The sequence below is a fragment of the Phyllostomus hastatus genome, unplaced genomic scaffold (assembly GCF_019186645.2).
Source record: "Phyllostomus hastatus isolate PE091 unplaced genomic scaffold, TTU_PhHast_1.1 phas_scaffold_585, whole genome shotgun sequence".
Taxonomy (NCBI): domain Eukaryota; kingdom Metazoa; phylum Chordata; class Mammalia; order Chiroptera; family Phyllostomidae; genus Phyllostomus; species Phyllostomus hastatus.
Genome location: NW_025334037.1, coordinates 26,603,929 through 26,618,220, shown reverse-complemented (window position 1 = coordinate 26,618,220; position 14,292 = coordinate 26,603,929). Strand labels below are relative to the sequence as shown.

The following is a 14,292-nucleotide window of genomic DNA, read 5'->3' as shown; positions in this document are numbered from 1 at the left end:
TGCAGAGGTTACCCAGAATACTGCCTAATGGCAATGATACCTGTCTCCAGGTCCTTCCCCACCCCATCCCACCTCATGCGTTTCCGTTCTCATAGTCTCCCCCTGTGTCTAGGCCTGAAAGTGGGGGTGGGAGGAGCGGAGGGGTTGCTGTCACCCTCTGGGTGCTTGCAGGCAGCCTCTCGGCCCTCGGACCCAGTCCCTGGCTCCCTTCGAACCCCTTGGCAAAAGTGCACCTCTCAGACCCTGGACTGCACGGCGTTTTCATCCTCTCATCCAACACACGGTTATGGGTGCCTACGACGGGGCCAGCCCTCCGGCGAACAGGACAGGCCTGGCCTCTGCTCCGAGAGAGCTAGCTGTTCCTGCGCACCCCTGAGAAGCCCGCATGTTCCTGGTTTTGTTGCTTCATTCGTGAGGAAGGGGAGGGAGAGCAACTCGTTTTCCTCAGTTAGAGGAAACCAAAGATGTTGGGAGCTGGTGCCTGGCTGGGCAGTGGAAGGGACTCGGGCTCTGAGAGCCCTGGTTTCGGTGTTTTATTCCACGAATATTTGTGGGGCACCAGGCATGGCAGAGACTGCCCTGGGGGAGCCTCCAACTAGCGAGATCAAGACGAACACCCGCCCGAGCAACCAGACAACCACAAAGTCCAGGACGGAGATGCTGCAGGCAGAGCTGCCAATGCAAACTGGGACAGATGGGGAGGCTTTCTGAAGGAAAGGACTCTAGGCTGAACCCCAAATCCTCGGTGAGACGAAAGTGCAGTGGCGAGACGAAAGCGCAGTGGCGAGACTGAGGGATTCAGAACTTGGCAGGATCAGAGAACAGAAAGAGACAGGAGCTGGTTCGGGTGGTGGCAGGCTCGGCTCACCCGCTTTTTGCTCTCTGAGCTTGGAAGAGTAATGGGTTTCTTTGAGTGTCAGTCTACCCATCTGAAAAATGGGCACAACAAGCCAAGCAGCTCCAGTTTGTTGGAGGTGGCTGGGAGGATGACCCGTGGGTGGCGTTTGCACAACTGCACGATAGATGCTCAGTCAGTGCAAGGTCCTCACGTGGCTCAGGCGTGCGGGCCAGAAAGGCGCAGGGGCCCGCCGTGGCGGCGGTTTCAGGCCTAGGCGCCCCTGGCCATGGTTTGCGGAATATCTTTATTAACGAACACTTCAAGGTAAGCCGCGATGGAAACCAGATGTGGGATCCCATCTCGAAGTCACAGTTGGAGGCAGAGCAAGAAGCAAAGATACGAGACACCTAGGGAGCTGGGAGTCGTGTTGGGGTGAGGAGCAGTGGGTATGAGGTGGGGGGGTAGGAGTCTGACCACCAGGTATGTTTTCTTGGAGAGAGCTTATGGACAGATTGACTTCTGACCTGCATTCCTGGGTTTGGGGTGCTCAGGCCCTCGTTTCACTTTGCCCCCTCACTTCTCACCCCACTCCCAACCTCCCTTGAGGTGGGCATGTCCTCCACACACGGATTTTCCCTGCAGTGTATCAAGGGTTTCTGCAACTGGTGTCCTTGAGACCCAATCATTCCACAGCCAGACACCCGTTTTCTTCGTGTGTGTGTGTGTGTGTGTGTTTGTTTTGTTTTGTTTTGTGTTTTCCACAGCAGAAATGTCCTCCCAGGTCGGTGAAGGGACTAGATTCAGCATGGGTTCCCCAAACAGCGCTGCTACTTCGGGGCTGTGTGACCTCGTTCTGGTGACCGCACCTCTCTGAGCTTCGGTTTGCTCATGGGAAAATTGGGGCCCCCAATCTCCACCACTCAGGGTTGTTGTGAGGCACAGTGGATGATTGGCTGTGTGGAAGGGGCTCGGTGCTCCGGGAAAGTTCTTCCCCGGCTGCCGCGGGTCCCAGGGAGGTGCACCTCCGTGAGGGAAACCACAGTCCATCAAACCAGACATCGCACACCGCCTCACCCCCACCTCCAGCTGTGAGCAGGTGACAGCGCAGCGACGGGGCGCTGCCAGCCGGGCTCCAAACTCCACACCCTCCACCAGCCAGCCAGAAAATCCCCTGGGCTGGGCGCAGACTGAGGTGTGCGCGGCCCTGTCCGGGGCCAGGAGGGCAGAGAAGGGGAGGAGGCCTTGCTCTTAAGTTTCCGAAGCCTGGCCCAGCGGAGAATTTCTCCCGTGGCCGAGAGAGACAGCACAGGCCCCTCCGCACCCCTACCCAGAACCCTCACGGGGAAGGGAAACAGTGAACCCACGTGAAAGTGGCCGCGCACAGGGCGCGTGTGTGAACCCCATGGAGGAACCGGGAACGGGGAAGAGGGGTTGGAAACACAGAAGAAAAGGCACCAGTGCGGAGGCCCGCAGCTGCGCCGCCAAATGCGCGCGGAAGTGTGCAAAAGACTCTCCCGCACCCGGAGGCTAGCGGCCCATCTGACTCCGAATGTCAAAACCTGTTAGGTTAAAAAAAAAAAAATCTATCACTAAAGTTTTGCATGCCCCCTCCCCTAGGCCAAAGCTGGGACCAGATAATTTTCAGCCTAGCCTTGGGAACCCTAAGGGTCCTGACACCTTCCCGGCTCCGCCTAGAATCGGAAAATCCTTCGGGCGCCTGGGGGTAGAGTCCCCAGGATTCTACCACTGGACGGGAAAGAAAGGGCGGGGGCAATGGAGGGAGAGAAAGGAGAAGGAAGGAGAGATTCTGGGCGGGGTGGGTGTGGGGGGGGGCGGATCACTCTCTCTATTCACCGACCCCTTCAAAAATCTTAAGAGGGTTTGGGAGATCTGGTCAACTCTCCGAAACATCTGAATCTTTTTACAGCCCTCGGTTCTTTCCCTGGGCCAGCTGTGGTGAGGGAGGAGGGGGAGGAAAGAAAAAGTGAGAGAGGGAGGGAGAGAGGGAGAGGGAGGGAGGGAGAGGGAGGGAGAGAGAGAGAATGAGAGAGAGAGAGTGAGAGAGAGCGCGCCGTGGAAGGAGGAGGAGGGAGAGGAGCGAGCAGGCCGGCGCGGAGCGCACAGCCACCGCCTCCTCGCGGCTCCAAACTCCCGGCCAGGGCGCGCGGTGGCGTCCTCGCTCTCTAGCTTGCGCCCCCGCCCGTCGCCCGCGCGAGCCAGGCATGAATGCTGAGACTTGCGTCTCTTACAGCGAGTCGCCGGCCGCTGCCATGGACGCCTACTACAGCCCGGTGTCGCAGAGTCGGGAGGGCTCGTCACCTTTTAGGGCATATCCCGGCGGCGATAAGTTCAGCACTACTTTTCTGTCCGCCGCCGCCGCCGCCAAAGGGCAGGGATTCGGGGACGCCAAGAGCCGGGCTCGCTACAGCGCGGGGCAACAGGACCTGGCGGCACCCCTGGAGAGTAGCGCCGGGGCGCGGGGCTCCTTTAACAAGTTCCAGCCCCAGCCACCCGCCCCGCAGCCGCCACAGCCGCCGTCACAGCCGCAGCCGCAGCCGCCGGCGCAGCAGCCGCATCTCTACATGCAGCGAGCCGCCTGCAAGACGCCCCCGGACGGCAGCCTCAAACTCCAGGAAGGCAGCGGCGGCCACAACGCGGCTTTGCAGGTCCCCTGCTACGGTGAGTGCACGTGCGGGTCCCGCGGGGCTGGGGACCCCAGGGCCCGTGGCTTCGACTCCCTCGAAACCCATTAGGCTTTCGGGAGGCAGGAGTTGGGCTGAGGAGGTGCGTGCGGGCCGAGCAGTGGGCACCTCCCTGTCGGGAAATGGGGATCGACCGCTCCGAAGGTACGGAGAGATTCGTCTTGCCCCTTCACACCCACCCTCGCCACGGCCAAGGAGCATTTGAGCTATCAAACTCGGAGTTTCTTCCACCCCTTTGCCCTTTCCTCGACCGCTCGCTTTGCGCTGCCCGCGCGACCGGCTTTGAAGCGGAATGCTCGCGCTGGCCGTGCGGCGGGAAACAGTTGCGTCGCTGCGCTCGGGCGCGGGGCTCCGGGCTGCCGGGGCCTTGCTCTCCGCCGGCGTGAAGGCGCTTCCCGCGGCGCCACAGGTGGGAGCGTCGCAGGTGCGGAGCCCGGCTGGGAGCGCAGTCGTCGGAGCGCTCCCGGGATGCGGCGGAACGAGGGTGTCACACGGATAGGTCCGGAGACGCCGGGGACCGCGGAAGACCCGAGTCCCGTGGCCCTGGAGCACGGCTCGCCGCGGAGAGGCGGGCCGGCCAGAGTTCCTGAGCGTTTCTCTCCCGGACAGCCCGGGGAGGCTGGCTGGTCTGGGAACAATGGTTTGCGGCCGACCCCGCAGGGAGTCAGGAAGCCGAAGATCTTGAGGGGACTCGGTGCTGGGAGAAGAGGGAAGTTTCTTCGTCCTGATTTAGGCTCACAGAGAACCCGAGGCCTAAATGACCTCCAGGCCCCCTTGAACGCAGGCCTGGGCCCCCAGAGCTCAGCGGCCAAAGTGGAGGAGGGAACCTCTCCCGGGCTGCCTGGGGCCAGAGCAGCTCGGGAGTTTAGGCCCTCGCTCCCAGAATCGGGGTTGGTGAGATCCAACCTGGGCGCAGGGAAACGGAGAAGGGAAGGTCTCCCCTGGACTAGGAGCCCTAGGCACACCGTCTTCCCCGAGGCCTGCAGGCAGCCCGCGGAGATGAGCTGGTGCTGACAGGACAATGGCTTTGGCTGAGTTGATCCTGGCCATTTGGAGAGACACCAGGCCTGGGGACAGAAGCGGGCCATGGTGGAGGCCTTGGCAGCTAGAATAACCTTAGGAAAACGGCCCAGGACAAGCACTTTCTTAAACTCACTGGCTTTCCCTCCCTGGGGCTCAGAATGTGTTCATTAGGTTGTTGTTGACACGCAGGAACATTCACACAATCACATGCCTGTCTACACTTGCATTCTACACACACACACACACACACAGAACCTCTTCCTCGGGAGCCAACGTGGTCACACATCAAGGACACTCACTCAAGTGGCCTCGCACACAGTCACACAGTCCCAGACCCGTGCGGCAGGACTGAGCAGATTGAGGAAGACTCAGTGGCCTTTCCCACTCCCTCCACCTTCCTGCTGGAATGAGATCAGGCCCCGATCACAGACACTTCCGCGCCATCCACAGGCAGGCGGCCGGACCCCCAGCCCGGTCCACACGCACTAGCCTGCCTCCTGGCCTCACCCAGGGCCTCCTCGCCCCCGCAGTTGAGACCGCTAGGTGAGAGCAAGTCTCACGCTGGGGGCACCCATGGAGGTTTGCAAAGCCAGGAGAGTCGCTGCTTTCTCTTCCACTGCACTGTATTTTCATGTTTTAAAGAAATTCACCAGTGAGACTTCTGAGAAGAATGAGACATTAGTTAGGCAAGGAGAGACCTTCTTGTCTGGAAGATGCCTTGAGGTCTAGAGGGAAAGAGCTGGCCCTTGCTGAGCCCCCTCTCTGAGCCCTCCTGTGCCCTCACATGCCAATGTGGCCCTTCCCTTGCTTGCCTTCACCATCCAGGCTCCCCACGTGTGACCTGAGAGCAAGTGTCTAAGTCCTCTACACCCCAGTGCTCTTCTGCATCATGGGGAGGTCATAGCAAGACCTCACCGGGTAGTAAATGTCCCCCCCGTGGAGAGAACAGGAGTCTGGCCTACCCTCTTCCACGTTTCCATCATCGGGGCAGCCTCCGTGCTGCCGGGAACCTCAGCACCCAGTTCTGAGGGCGGGACAGGCGCCTGCCCCGGCTGTGGGCAAGGCCATCGGCTGCAGTCTGGGACAAAAGGCAGCCTGGAATCACGGACGAGACCCCACTCCCTGGCCACCAGAGATGGAGGCAGTGCTCGGGGCAAAGCCACAAACAACAAACAGCTCTGTTTATTCTTCTCCTTCTCCCAGCAGCTGTTTCCCTGCCTTGGGAGAGATTTCTGGTCCTTGTACAAAAGAGGTCAGGCTGTTAGGTACAACGGGAGGAACTGGAGGCACCAAGAGGTGAGGCTCTGCCCTTTGCAGAGGCAGCCGGGAGGAGGGCCTGTAGACGGCCAGGAAAGAGGGAAACTGAGGCAGGTGTTGACAGCTGGTCTTTCCCGCACTTGTCAGAGTGCGTTCAAGAAAGAGGTTCAAGGGAAAAGCGTCGAGATATTCCCAGGAGCTCGGGGGAAAGTGGGGGCAGACAGAGCCCTGGCTGGGCTGAGTCTGGACTCAGCACACCTGGATCCTGGCCCCAGGTAGCGTGGACTTTGCAACCTCCTTCCCAGCTCGGCCGGTCTGGGGCAGAAACCAGTTCCTTGATTGTAACCACACGGAGCAGGAGGCAAGGCTCCAAAGTTTTCTCCGGAACCTCAGCCCCAGGAGCCACTCCCTGCTTTCAAGGGGCTCTCTGCCAGCGCGGTGCGGGCCTGGACGCGGGGGTGCGCCAGGGCCACGACGCGGGAGCGCGCGCGGCATGGAAGCCGCCTCTGTCTGCCACAGCCGAGTTTCTCCGAGTTGCCAAAAGTGGAGGTGAGAAATCCTCCCAGGCTCCTGTCATCTCAGCTCCTCACTGCGCCTCCGTTTCCCGGAACAGTGCTAAACGGGGCAACAAAGCAAAAAAAAAAACGAGCAGGATGACGGGCAGTCCCCTCCAGCACAGCACGGACAGCTTTATTCGCGTCTTTACCAAAGAGCCCCACCCGGGTCTCGCCTGCCGCGATCCGGACCACGCCGGGCTCCGGGTCCGCACTTTGGCCTTCCCAAGTCCCTGCCCATCCTTGGCCCGTTTATTTTTGACCACGTGGGCTCCAAAGAGACACGCCGGGTTTGGGATCCTACGTTTCTCGGCGGCAAGAAGAGCCTCCTCGCCCCTGGGGTGGGGGCTCAGGCAACTCTCCCCGACGCCCTCGGCCGACGCCCGAGCCGCCCCACGCACACCAAGCCCCGTGCGCCCCCAGATGCTGCGGGGAGCGGCCGGCTTCCTCTCTCTTTCGCTTTCGGTTCGGTGCATGCAGGTTTTCGTTGGTAGCGGATTGCTACCTTCCCACACACTCCGGCAGAAGGCCGCGCTCTCAACCCAGGGGTCTGGGGAGAAGTCTGGGGCTGGTCTGGATTTTAGACGCAGTGTTTGAACGCTAGCAATGCTTATTTCCACTCACCAACACAATCACATGCCACAAAATGTGTGAGCTCTGCCCTAGTCCGGCTGTATTCAAATTTAATCAAAGAACCAGCGTGGGCTTTTGAGTTGGACCCTCCCAAAAAAAAATCATTGAGAAACCTAGGTATAGGCAGAAGCATTAAGAACCCGGGGTGATCGTGGGGTGATCCAGGGGAAACTCGAGCCTGGGGGCTGTGCCATCGCAGAACCCGGTGGGGTTTGGAGGAGAGGAATCAGAAGGAAGAGGCTTTTAATTTTTTCACTTTGTTAATGTCTATAGCTGCCAGCAGTTCGGCCTAAACAGACACATTCTTAAACGGAACAAAAACAAGCCCTGGATTACAGGGCTGGTATGATTTTAAATCAATCGATTCGAACACAGTTTTCTTTCCTGTAAGAGATTTACACGCAGCGAAGCGCACAGAGCTGAGCGGGACGTTCGGAGAGTCCTTCGGGGTAACCACCTGGTTACCTGGACCGAAACGCCCGTCACGTGTTGTGTGTGTACACGAACACTTCGGGGGGGGGGGTTTGCTTTGTAAGTCGTCCCAAGACAATCGCAGAAGACACCTCGGTGAGCTGCGGGTCCTGCCTTGCGCCAGACGGTGGGGTTTTCCTGAGTAGGGTGACCGAATGCGCCCCGGCATTCGCCGGCTCCGACTGGAAGGCGAGGTCCCCGCCGGCTGCACCCGGAACCCTTCCGCGGCTGCGGGGCTCCCCGGGAGTCGCCGGAGCCCCAGCCGTGGCGCGGCACGACGGAGCCGTCGTGGGAAAACACGTTAAAACGCCGTTCGTACAGTCCGGCCGAAGTCCCCGAGGACTTTCGTTTTAGGGAGAGGCTGGGTGCGCTTTTCCGGGGAGGGACCTTTATTTTGGCTGTAGCCCGTTCCTCTCTTCCTGCAGCTCCGCGCAGGGCTTTGTCTGAGGGGCACATTGAAATAGGAAATAGAAATACGGCCGTCTTTGCAGCTTTAGGGGTGCGGGGAAGGTGGAACCCCGCACGTTAGTCTGGGGTTCAGGCTTCTCCGCTGACCCCGGGACCAGGGCGCCCGAAGCAGCCCGCAGGGGAAGAAGGGGTAAACGGCCTGGAGCCCTGCGGGCAGAAGATGGAAAATCGGGAGACGGCGCTGGAGCGATACCCTTTCCCTGCCCGAAAGGGGAAGTTTGGGGGTGGGGGCACATCGGAGAAAATGCCTGGGGAGGGGGAGAATTCTCTGCTCTGGTAGCTTCGGTGTCCGCAGCTCCCACGACCCCCAGCCTTCCCAGGCACCGTTTTGGGACAGGGGGAGCCCAGTCAATTGTCTGCACCCGCCTTCCAGGCCCCACCCGGCCCCGTGCTCCCGCAGCCTCGGGGTTCCCCAAGAATCGCTAAAGTGACAGGGGAGCCATCAGATTAGGAAGCCAAGGCAGTGAGGCCCCCTGGCTACGCCGTGACATCGCCCAGCAAATGTGTTCGGAACAAAAGCCACCGGCCCGTCTTGTCAAGGGGTTTCGGGGGCCACACTCTGTTTTCTGGTTTGCACTGGACGGTGGAAGGGGCCCTTCTTGCAAACAGCGTCCTTTTTTGGAAAGAAGAGACACCTCTCTCCCACCCGCAAGCCTTCCTAGCTGCAGGCTGACCCCTCGGAGATCAGAATTATTGGTGCCCCCCGGGGGAACTCCCCTCAGCGTTACAGCCCGGTGCCGCCTTCTCTGGCCTACAGGTGTGCAGAGGAGCGACCGACACCCCCACCTCCCTGCCAGATGCTCCTTCCTCGCCCAGCACAGAGGTGCGGGGTGGTCTGGTAGCAGCAAATCCCTGCTGCCAGGGAGCTGGTCTCACCAGAAAGGCCGACTCGGTGGAGCAGCAGAGACCCCTGGTGTGTCCAGGGTGGTGTCCCCAGCCACCGAGCACACCAGACACCAGACCTACCCACCCGTCCCCTGTCCCCAGTGCGTTCTGTCTCCTTAGCAGAGACCCACTTCTCTACCACATCCCGCCCCAGACGGCCGGCACCAGGGAGGAGAGGGAGGGGCGAAAAGGATGTTGAAGCTTGGCAGAGAGAAGGCACAGGCAAAGGGGAGGCTCCGAGGAGTGAAAGACTGGGGAGTGGGTGGCAATTCCTAGCAGCAGTCAGGTTGAATTCTGGTTCCAGAGGCAGCTGGTGGAGGGGGCGGTCTTCTCGGCGCTTCAAGGGCGCTTCAAGGCAACCGGAACGCTTTTCAGGAGAGGAGAGTTACTGGGAGATGCGGGCGTGCGGTGGGGGAGGGGTGGGAGAGGCAGCACAACCCCTCAAGTACCTGTCTTTCCCGCCGCCACTGCACCGCCGCTTGTATCTGGGACCCCAAGGTCGGGGCTACTGGGCTCTGTCGCCCACTGTGGAGCAGCTACTCCGACCACTCCTTCCAAACAGGGGGCCGCGGATCATAGGCATCGGCCCCAAGCCCCTTGCCGTGGCCTGCTGGTGACCGGGTCGGGGTGAAGCAGCTGGTCCTCCACTCGTCCCAGCCCGGTGGTGGGGAAGACTGAGAAACTGCCGGTGGGGGCGGGGGGTTGGTCCTCGACACTAAAGTCCAGGGGGCACTAGTGCTGGGCAGGGCGCACCGACCTGGTGTACGGCGGGCGGCGCCTGTTCTACCCTCCCTGTGGCCTTGGGGAGATCCCTTCCCTCTCCTCTCCGGGATCTGAACTGGAGCTCTGTGCAATGTTGGGGTTTGGACCATTTCCAAAGACCCTCCAGGGATTTTTGTGCCGGTACCAGTGTGGACCCGCCTTCACCGCATTTCCCTGCCCTCCCCACCCTTACCGACATTTGTGTCCGGGGGAGATCAGATAGAGCCGACAGAAACGGCTGCCCTGGGAGCAGAAATGGGTCCCGAGGGCTCCTCGGGGTGTGCTCAAAGGATGAGCAGGGCAGCAGCTCCAAGACAGAAGGGGCTGGCGGTTCTGCAAGGCCTTGGTTGAATGCAGGTTCCAGACTGCAGGGCGGGGCCTAAACGTGGAGAGGGGCGAGCAGCAGGTATCTTCACGCTCACAGGGGACCGGGCTCCAGCCGAGGCTCTGGAGTTCCCGGCCTCTCCAGGCCACTCATGTCATTCTTGGCCTCCTCTCGTCTTCCCTATCTCTGCGTTTACTGAGCACCCAAGTGCCAGAGCTCATTCTAGGAGAACAGACCGGGCACCTACCTGCTATCCTACAGTGTATACCCGGGAGTTTGCGTCTGAGCATAATGTTTACTGGCTGGAAGGGCGAGTGAAGAGTCGGTGTTGCATTCTGAGTGTGGCTCAGATGGTTAGGGCCACCTGTGAGCATATCCCAGTACCTTTGTCGCGAGTGGGGCCCGGGGTCTGTGAGCATGCGCACGGTGTGAACACGGGTGGGCGTTTGCACTCATCGGGTCTGTGTTCTGCCATCCCAGTGTGCTTCAGGGGGCCGCATGTACCAATCTGTGTGCACACCTGTGTGACAGAAGGCTGGGACCCCCAGCGCTTTCATCTGGGACCCCCCGTGTACGTGAGCCACATGCTCGCCAGGGCGAGCACCTGCGTGTCAGGCCAGGGAAACGGTGACTAAGCATTTGTGCGTCACTGTGCGGCCTTCCCTGCCGCCGGCTGGGGCTCCTCCAGGAGGCTGACTCACCGAGGGGCAGGAAGACTCCCTCTGTGGCCTGTGGGTGTGGCCCCCAGCACCAAGCATCTTCCTGGGGCCTTCACGGTGCCCACCAGCCCACCCAAAGTGCAGCATGCCCTCCCCTCAGCCTTCAGCTCCTGAGTGTGCCCGCCGTCATGTGTGGCTCACTGTGGAGAGGAACCATCGTCTGCACCACTCTTATGCATGTTGCAGATCCCATTTAGCAGATGAGCAAACTGAGCCCCAGAGAGAAATGGAACCCCAAAGACAGATTAGTGGGAAGGAGGAAACCACTGTTGGGTTCTCCTCATTCCGGTGCTAAGCGGGGAGGAGGAGGAAGGACTTGGGAAAGATCTGCTCAGGCTTTGCACCCTGCCTCCATTGTACCCTCCTGTGCTTCAATGAGGGTAGAGGCTCGCAGTTCCCCCCCTTCAGAAATAAGGAAACTCCCCATAAAGTGCTGCGGACTGCAATGGCAGCAGGAGAGCGCCCGTGGGGTCCCCATGGAGTTGCCGCTTCTCGCCCTGGACGTGACCAGGCAGGGCTGGGCCCCCCTCTCTGCCAGGCTCCTGGGGCCAGGCTTGCTCTCCTCAGTGGTGGAAACCACGAGGGTCCACACCTGAGGGGGTCAACTGAGGCCACGTGACTGGCCTCTTCCTTTCTCAGCCGACCCCGTGCCAGGCCTGGAGGCCTCAGAGCCCTGGAATGGGTCATGGTGTCAGGGTGGGTGGGTGTCCCACCCGTTGTCAGAAGAGACACTGGACCTCTGGGGGCCTAGATGTCCTGTTTCACAGGAGAGGGGACTGATTGCACTTCCTCATTGCTTGCCGAACTTTGCCTGTCGCTCTGCCAGGCCTTGTGGGGGACTCTGAGAAGCGCTGGCCACAGCCCCTGCCTGCGGGTCCAGCGGGGGAGACAGGCTGGTCCCTTGGTGATTCCAGAGTGTCGGGCAGTGCTGCAACGGGGGAGCTTGGCTCGCCCGCCCGGGGGTGTGCAGTGGCGGGAAGGGCTGCCCACCGGGCTTGTAGCACCTTAGAAGCCCCACCCCCCGCCCGCCCAGGTGGGCATAACTTCGCCCAGGAGGGGAGGTCTTGAAGAAGTTGAGGGAAGTTGGGGGTTGCCACACACCCACTGGATCTTCTCGGGAGGCAGGTGGTTGGTCCAGCCTGTCAAAGGGGAGGAGTCCGGTGTGACTTACCTGGCACCGTGCCTCAGTTTCCCCAGCTGTGGGACAGGGACAATAATGCAGCGAGGCCGATGAGAGGCAGAAGGGCGTTAGAGCTGGCAGGGCGACGCCTTGGTGCGGATGACGCCGTGGGATGGCCCGCGTCACGCGCACTCCTGCCAGGGCACGGGCAGCGCGCCGTGTGCATCCCTTCTGTGATTGCACTGGATCCCAGTCACAGACCCGGGAGACAGGTCCTGTATCGATCCCACCCCGTGCGTGAAAACAGACTCCCGGGGAGAGAGCAGCTTGCCCCGGCGGGACCGCCCGGAAGGGAGAAGGCGAGGTCTGGCCTCGCCTTCTCCGAGGCCAGGGCTCCGAGGACCTGAAAGGCATATTTGTGAAGGGTGATCCTAGTTAGCCTCGAGGTCCCCCCAGTCCCATCTAAGAGGACATGGGACTGAAAGGCCGGGTTTCATACACGTGAGTCCCAAAGAGTTCGTCGCATCTTCGCATCTGGGGATGCAGCAGGCGGGGCGTCCAGGGTGGGCCTGGTGCCTTTGCAGGTGAGTTTTAGACCAGACTCTGTCACCTGGGCACCGCTTCTGCACCTGTTCACGTGTCCTGCTGGGCTGCGGTGAGAACCAGGACACCAGGCACGGCAGGGGTGCCTCTCAACTGTCATGAGGGAACATGCCAGGACCTCTGGCCGGGGCGGGGTGAAGCTGGGAACGCGAGAGGGACAAATCAGTGGGGAAACCCCTTCCTCCCAGGGAGGATGACGGACCAAAGGAGGCTTTTGCCTGTTTCATTTCAAACTGGCTTCCCAGAACCTGGGGCCGGGCTTGGTATGCATAGTAGGTGCTCAGTAAATGTTGTTGATGAATGACTGGTTGAGTGGTGTGGGTGTGAATATGCTAAGAATTCTAGGAATCTTTCTTTCCTCTCTTCCTTTCTCCTTCCTGCGAATCAAGGCCTAGGGTGAGAAACTGACTTCCCCTTCTCTCATACTCCAGTGGGAAGTCACTGATTTCCTGCGAATACCCCGATGGGGTTAGGGGAACAGGGAGGTCCTCTCAGACTCTGACAGTGGGAGGACAACCCCTGTCCCCACTGTTCCCCCTTTGCTCTCACCTCAGAGACCACAGGTCAAGGCCCAGCTGCTGCACCCCCAGGGCTGGCTTCTGTCAATGGGCCATCTCCTCCCTCCCTGGCCTCTCTCCTCAGGCCTCCCCGCTGCCCGCCCCCCCCCCCATTCCCTGCAGTGAGTTCTAGGTCTGCCTGCAGCCCCACCCTCGCCTGCCCCATTCTGGGCCCCATTCTGGGCCCCTGTCGGGTCACCAGAGAACTGCTGAAATTCCTCCCTGGGCACCCCATCCACTCAGCCCCACCCTTGGGACCCTGACACTCCCCCCACAGGGACGCAGCACTGTGTCTGGCCAGGATGCCTAGGCCAGGACAAGCTGACACATGGAGGTATTTGGACCTGAGCCTGAGATGCTGACAGCACGGGGTGGGGGGTGGGGGTGGCAGCCTTGGTTACCTTGAGCCAGGCGCTGCAGGGGGTGGTATGAACAGAGAGAAGGACTCCGTCCTCCCTCTTCAGAGAGTGAGCTGGGCATAAACAAAGCTGTGCGAAGCGCCTTGCCAAAGGCTTCCCCTCCTCCTGTCCAGCAAACCCCGCAGGGCCGTGCTCCTGCGTCTGACAGGCGCGGAGCGTTTGGCAGTGAATGAGCTGGACATGCCGCAGTGGGATCCCCCTGGGAAAGGGCAAGTGGACCGGGCTTCCGGGGCGTGAGCGTTTGAAGTGGACCGTGAAGGTTGAGTAGGAGCTCACCAGCTGGAAACGGCATTCTGGACTCAGAGAACAGCAGGAACGGGCTTTGGGTCAGGAAGATGCATGAAGTGTCTGGGAAATGGCAAAGGTGTGGTTTGTGCAGGGGCATGATGGGTACGCGCAGGGTGGGGCACAGCCGAGAGGGCTGCTTGCTGGCTTCCTGCCGAGGGGTTCTCAGGCCTCGGGGAAGCCGCCAGAGGCCTAGGGCAGTGCGGCGAGAGGCCAAAACCCCAAGCCGAGTTCTGTGTGCTACTCAGTGTGGCCTTTTAAAACAAGTTCAGAATCTTTCATTAGGAATAATTTTTTATTGTGGCTAAAATATACATAACATAAAAGTAACCGTTTTAACCATTTTAAGTGTTTGGTTTGGTGGTGCTAATTGCGTTCATAACATTATGTAATGATTACTGCTAACTATTGATGTTTCCAGAACTTTTGCATCACCCAAACAAGCCCATCAACAAGAACCCCCATCTCCCTCTCCCTGAGACCCTGGACCCCTCGGTTCGACTTTCTGTCCCTTTGAATTTTCCTACTCCCAGTGTCTTGTGGAAGTGGGATTGTGCCGACCATGTTCGTCTTTTTGTGTCTGGCCGTGTGGGTATCTTCTTGGAAGAAAAGTCTGTTCAAGCCCTTCGCCTATTTTTGGACTGGGCTGCTTTGCTGTGGTTGTTGCTGAG

At 60.3% G+C, this 14,292-nt stretch overlaps 1 protein-coding gene across 1 annotated transcript in view; it reads left to right on the top strand.

The window, feature by feature from the left end:
- The first annotated feature begins 2,978 nt into the window (after positions 1-2,978).
- The window catches only part of ALX4 (ALX homeobox 4), a 42,272-nt gene continuing 30,958 nt past the window's right edge, over positions 2,979-14,292 (top strand). Inside the window, exon 1 of the mRNA XM_045825165.1 lies at positions 2,979-3,517. Coding sequence (XP_045681121.1) covers positions 3,061-3,517 — 457 coding nt within the window. The 5' untranslated portion in view covers positions 2,979-3,060. The remainder of the gene's footprint in view (positions 3,518-14,292) is intronic.